The following is a 6,592-nucleotide window of genomic DNA, read 5'->3' as shown; positions in this document are numbered from 1 at the left end:
CCTGCTGCCGGGGAATAGCCTTCCACTCACCTCCACCATTTATGGGTCCTTCAAATCCCATCTCAACCACCTTCTCGTACATGTTCCACAGGCCCCTCTTCTGAACCCCAATAGCTGACCCCGTTCTACCTTGTATTGTAGCTCAAGGTGTGTTCACCTTATTTTATTGATTCAATGGTAAGCTTCCTGGGGGTCAAAGTTGTTTTTTATTCATACTTGCTTTCTTTGTAATGGCCAGAGTTTGGAAGAAAGTCAAATCTTTGAATCAAATATTGGAAATCCCTAAAAACCCAAGGGAATGAAGTTTTAATGAAACAGACTCTGTGAGGGGTGGTAGGACATAGGTGATCACGGTGGATGCTTAACTAAACTTAGACCTGAGAGGGAAGTGGGATTGGGTAGCCGTGGAAAATGTCTAGGAGTGAAGGGTACCTAAATTGTACCCCTGCAGTCTGTCCTGAGCAATACGACCCTTCTAGCCAGAGGTGTCCTTGCTCTGGGCCTGGTCCTCCTCCACTTGTGCCCATCTCCACAGGGTGAGGAGTTCAAGGCCCAAAAGGATGTGCCTACTCCAAGCCCACACCCACACCCCCTCTTCTAGACCTCAAATTCCCTGTCCAAATGTCTCTGGAACCACCTTCAATGACTGTGTGAGATTCTATCCTGGGTCTTCTATCCTAGGGTGACCCCTTGGCCTATAAAAGGGTGGCTACAGGTGGCTGTTTGGGAAGGAGATGGATGGAGCTTATACACGCAAGCTGGGTCATCCCCCATGTATATACCAGGACCATTGTGGAGTGGGCAGGAGCCAGGGATGAGAACAGAAAGGAGAGAGGCCAGAGGATAGAGGCAGGAAACTTGGAGCCATTTTTCCCTGCACAGCCATGTATTAGAGTGGACATCCAAGGAGTGTGTACGTTTGTCAAGATAGGGGGATACTTTATTCAACAGTTTTTTAGCCCGATAATTAACTTTAAAATATTTAGATGTATGATATTTGGGTCTTATTTGTATTCCTGCCCCAGGTCCTGCAAATATGGGGGTGGTCCTGGTCCCAGAGCCCAGTGCATGAGGCACAGACTATAGGCCACATCGCCTGGGGCCCTAAGTGGAGTTCCGTAATAAAGCAAGGCAGTAGCATAGGGTATACACTTTCAAACTTTTTTTACCTTGACCCATAATAATAATAATATACACACTTGATGCTTTGACCCAGTACACATACGCATACCTAAAATTTGTTCTTGATTCTTTAATATGGGGATGACTTTGGGGCTTCAGCACTTGGACGGATGTTGGTGCTATTTTTGGAGATGGGAACAGCTTGTGAAGGAACAGGCTTTGGAAGAGAAATCAAGAGGGTTTTGTTTGTTTGTTTTTGCCATTTAAGTCTGGAAAATATCTTATATGTTTGAGTGAAGTGCAAGAGCAGGTGTCAAAAAGGCAAGTCTGGAGCCCAGAGGTAAAGACAAGACTGGAGCTCCATATTATGGTGAGATCTATATAGAGCCGGTATTAAAAGCCATGGAAGTAAATGAGCCAGTGTGGGGGGAAGCAAGGAGGACAGAGAAGAGAGCAGGCGCAGCGTCAGGCGCAATGCTGACAGAGAAGGGGAAGGAAGGAAGGAGGAGGAGGAGGACTAAAGTGAACAGGTAAAGAGAGATAAGTCAAGAGATTGCAAAGGAACAGCCATCGAGAGTGTAATGTCGAGGAAGCCAGGAGAGGAAAGCGTTTCAAGGCAGGAAGGCTCAATTCCACCAAACGCTGCCAGGAGAGCAAGGAAAAAAAAAAGATAAAGAAGTGACCATCCAACATGGCAACAAGGAAAGTTTTGGTGACCTTGACCGGAGCAGTTTCAGTGGAATACTGGAGCCATAATTCTGACAGATGAAGGTGGAAGAGGAATCGGGAGATGGAGGAGTGGATTCAGTGATTTTGAGAAAGTGAACAGAAGAGGGGTGGCAGATGAAGGGGAGGGGAGAAGTCAACCAAGGGTTTTTCCAATATGGACCATATCAGGGCGTGTGTGTAAGCCGTGGCAATGCTGGAGGGGAAGAACCAGTGAGACAGACAGAGAAAGGGGGTGATCGCAGAAGACATGCTCTAAAGAAGGTGATGGGATGGATTCAGGGTAAAGGTGAAAGGACTGGCTTTTGAGAGGAGGGGGACACTCCGTCCACAGCGACAGGGCCGAGGGCAGACAGTGGGCCCAGACACACACAGGTTAGTGTGGGCAGAAGTGGGAAGGAGCATAGGATGCTTCCCATCCTTTTAAAAAAATCCACGCTCCATTGGATAAACATAAAACTCTCAGGTCAGCTCCCTTCTTCCAGAGATTCTGCTGTGACTTGAATCGATAGGGTCCTCATCGATTTTCCCACCTAGAAAATCACTGCTACACGGAATCCAAAGTCTAGTCCCAGAGCACTGCCACCAGCCAAGGCCTTGGGGGCCTTTACCTTATTTTGCATTATGAAAAAAAGATGTTTTCCGTGTTCCAAATTGGATATTTATATCCAACTATATGTTGGGAGTGACTTTTTAAGCTACATATATCCCTTTCCCCTACCATCACCACTGAAAATCAAATCACCAACTTAGAGATTAATGACACTTAGTTAGCAGCCTCTCTAAAATGTCAATATTAAACAGCTTGGTTCCTTTAGATACCTTCTCCCACCGCTTTCTTTTTCCCCCTGAATCATTTGGAAATGTAGTTAAGGGGTCCAGAATTGCAAAAATTCAAGGGCACCTGGGATGCTTATCTAAGAATGCAGATCCATAGGCCCCATCCTAAGCAGATATAATCACATTGCTTAAGGGCAGGACCAGGTTATCTGTATCCTAGCAAGTTCCCCCAAAGGAGTCTTATGCACACTGTGCCTAAGTTCTAAACCTGGAGGTTATATCTATCTTTTTTTCTACTTGGGAAATCTGCTTTTGGTTAGAAGCTACTATGAACTCCAAGGAGAATGGGATCTGGTCATTTTCATCTCACCCATTAGTGCTTCCTTGGGACCAGAGTTCAGTGTACCCAGCAGCTTTCCTTGTGCTTCATCCACCCGAAGTTTGCACAATAAGGATGTCTTAGTCAGCTCCAGCTGCTGTAACAAAATACCATAGACTGCATAGCTTAAATAACAGACATTTATTTCTCACAGTTCAGGAGACTAGAAGTCCAGATCAAGGTGCTGGCAGATATGATTCTCTGTGAGGGCCCTCTTCCTGGTTTGCAGCCGTCTCCCTGTGTGCTCACATGGTCTCTTCTTGTGCACATGGAGAGAACAAGGACACTAATCCCATTATGAGGGCTGCATCCTCATGACCTCATCTAACCCTACTTACCTTCCAAAGGCCCCACCTCGTAATACCATCACTTTGGGGGTTGGAGTTTCAACACATGAATTTTGGGGAGATACAAACATACAGTCCATAACAGAGGATCTGGGCAAGCCAGGGGGTTACCAGCAGCTCATCGCTGAGCAGAGAGAGGCCACTGGAGGCACCTGCACAGGTGATGACCCCTCTCTGCTCTGTCTTGCGCTTGCCCATTTTACAGCATCTCACCCTTGAGAAAGCAGCAGGCATGCCCTTTTCTGGCTGGGTTGGTCCAAAAATGTTTGCATGCTCATTCTCAGGTGCTGGGCTTTACACACAGGTATAGTGCTTCTGGACATACAGGGGATTCGCCTATCCCCTTGGTTGGGTGTTTGTCCTTTGATGGGTCACCCTTCCACTGGCACGTTCCAGTCACAGGGCTACCTCACACGTCTGTTTCCAGGGGATTTAAAGCAGTGTTGGGTTGTTCATGAAGGGTTTCCATGTCAGATCACACGTGTCTGGTGGGGTCCTCTTCTCCCCACCACACTGACGAGCTACACTTTCAGATCCTAACATACTCCTGTAAATGTCCCCAGCTAGCCCCTCTCTAGCCTCCTCTACCCCCATCTCATGTTCCCATCATTGTTTCTGTTGTCCACATTCTTCCCTCTCCCCAGAATATCCTCCTCGACTCTCTCTGCTCATCTAGGAGGCTCCAGCCCCACTTCTTTCCTTGACGCTATTCTTTTTTTTTTTTTAAAGAGAGAATCTTTTTTTTTAACTTACTTTTGGCTGCGTTGGGTCTTCATTGCTGTGCGTGGGCTTTCTCTAGTTGCGGTGAGTTGGGAGTTACTCTTTGTTGCAGTGCACGGGCTTCTCACTGTGGTGGCTTCCCTTGTTGCGGAGCATGTGTTCTAGGTGCACGGGCTTCAGTAGTTGTAGCACACAGGCTCAGTGGTTGTGGCACACGGGCTTAGTTGCTTCCAGCATGTGGGATCCTCCCTGATCAGGGCTCGAACCGGTGTCCCCTGCATTGGCAGGTGGATTCTTAACCACTGTACCACCAGGGAAGTCCTAGAGCTCTTCTTAATGTTTGCTTTATGGATGAATTTCAGGAAGTTTGTGAACATCCCTCCCCGCCTCATGAACATGCCATGTTCTCTCTCCTGTCCCAGCCTTTTTTGGGGGTGGTTCTCACTGTCTAGAAGGGTCTCTCCTCCACCCTAGTCCACAGCCCCCTCCCCCCACATACACTTCATCCTCTGAATTGTCTTCCCAGAAATATACAGACACTTATTGGGACCCACTTAGCTGACAATTAATCATACTTGGACCTACTTTCTTCTCCAGCTTAGACCTGCCTTCTCTCAGCCAAAGCATAAGCTTTTTGATGTCAGGGACTCAGAAACCACACCTTTTATTCCACCCTGCGCCACACCACCCCCAATGCACATACAATGTGCACACACACTCAAATATACCCTTGTTTCCTTCTGTGTTCCCTTCCTCAGTGAAGACAACACCATCATTCTCTCAGTTGCCGTCCACACCCAGTCCTTTAGGTCACAACTTACACATCATGTCTTCCAGAAAGCCTTCCTCAAATTCTATCAATCTCTGCAGCAGACTGGATCAGGCGCCCCTTCTTGCTGCTTCCAAGGAGCTCTGTGTATCTACGCCATGGGATTTATTATACTCTGTTGTCACACAGTGGCCGTCCATTTGTATCATTCAATAAATGATTCGTTCTGTGAGGGAGGGATGCCAGCCACCTTATCACATAAAAGGCATTCAACAGATACTTGTTGAATTATTGAATAAAAAACTGGAGGTGAATGGTTGTTTTGGTTGGTTGGATGGATCTGAGCAAAACAAAACTAGACAGAAAACCTGTTAGAGCAAATTGTCCCATGCCTCCTGACACCACCCTGAAGTCACTCAGGGATCATGTGCTGGTTGGGGGGATCACTGTGGCACATTCTCTCCCCCTGGATTGGGGTAGTGGCTTTGACTGTATTTTCAGGGGTTTGATGTCTGGGTCCATATGGGTTCAGGTTTGGTAATGAGGCTGAGGATTACATTAAGGCTTGGGCTGGGGAGAGACTCAGCCTTGGGCATAGGGCTAGGGATGGACATAGAGCTGGACCAAGGATATAAATAGGGTTGGGGATGGGAAGAGGCTGAGGATGCAGCCAGGGCTAGAGATCATGAGAGGGCTGAGGCTCAGGGCTGGCTGAGGCTTGGGCTACTAATGGGGATGGAGTTGGAAGTAGGGATGAGTGTGAGGCTGGGCGGGGGCCTGGGTTGGAAACAGGGCTGGAGTTGGGGATGTGGCTGGGGATGGGGCTTCCTCTACATTAACTCCCCCTCCCTGCAGTAGCTGGAGCCCTGAGGGTCCTTCCAGAAGTAAAGGTGGAGGGAATGCTGGGAGGATCCGTTGTCATCGAGTGCCCACTTCCTGAAATGCATGTGAGAATATATCTGTGCCGGACAATTGTTGCGTCTGGAGGATGTGCCACCGTGGTGTCCAACAGGCACTTCGTCAAGAAGGAATTCAAGAATCGAGTCACCCTGGAGCTGTGTCCAGACAGGAATCTGTTCCTGGTGGAGATGACAGAGCTTGTCGAGAGTGACAGCGGGGTCTATGCCTGTGGGGCGGGCACGGACACAGACCGGGGCAAGACCCAGCAGGTCACCCTGTCTGTTCTCAGTGGTAGGTGCCCCACACGATGGAGGCTCTGGCCACCCAGAAAACGTTTCCACTCAGGAAGGCTGGGACAACAATGGGACTGCAGCAGTCCCCACATTCTTACACTATTCCCATATTAGCAAGTCCAGTAGAAATTGGGATCTGTAGAGTTGAAACCTCATAGAGTCAATGAACTTCATGGTCCACCAAATTTTCTATCCAAACTGTATGAAAGGGACAGGATAGGTGCTCTCCTTGTGTGGTATTTTACTCATCCTACCCAGGGCACGAGGCGAGTGTGGGGTGAGATTGAGGAGGGGCTCTGAGACTGAAGGAAATTGGAAGCAAAAGGACATAATTATTACCATAATTGTCCCATGAGAGATATCAGGGATAAATATAAAGGAAAGACAATCATTTTTCACAGTTGATGGCCAAATTTGTTACTTTATGATCTGATCCTTTCTTTATTTCTCCCAAATCCTTCCTTTTTTCTTTTCTCCACTGACTTCCTTAGACATACACAGCACTAACTCACAACCTAGATTCCCAATGGTCTCCGATGGTTTTGCAGGGAATGCC

The 6,592-nt window shown here is 47.8% G+C and overlaps 1 protein-coding gene across 1 annotated transcript in view; it reads left to right on the top strand.

The window, feature by feature from the left end:
* FCMR (Fc mu receptor) overlaps nt 1-6,592 on the top strand; it is a 13,131-nt gene that overhangs the window by 1,303 nt on the left and 5,236 nt on the right. Inside the window, exon 2 of the mRNA XM_007470714.1 lies at nt 5,699-6,034. Coding sequence (XP_007470776.1) covers nt 5,699-6,034 — 336 coding nt within the window. The remainder of the gene's footprint in view (nt 1-5,698; nt 6,035-6,592) is intronic.

This window comes from Lipotes vexillifer, unplaced genomic scaffold (genome assembly GCF_000442215.2).
Source record: "Lipotes vexillifer unplaced genomic scaffold, Lipotes_vexillifer_v1.1 scaffold1122, whole genome shotgun sequence".
In the NCBI taxonomy this organism is placed as follows: Eukaryota; Metazoa; Chordata; class Mammalia; order Artiodactyla; family Lipotidae; genus Lipotes; species Lipotes vexillifer.
The sequence above is the reverse complement of the archived record's forward strand: the minus strand, read 5'-3'. Positions and strand labels throughout refer to the sequence as shown.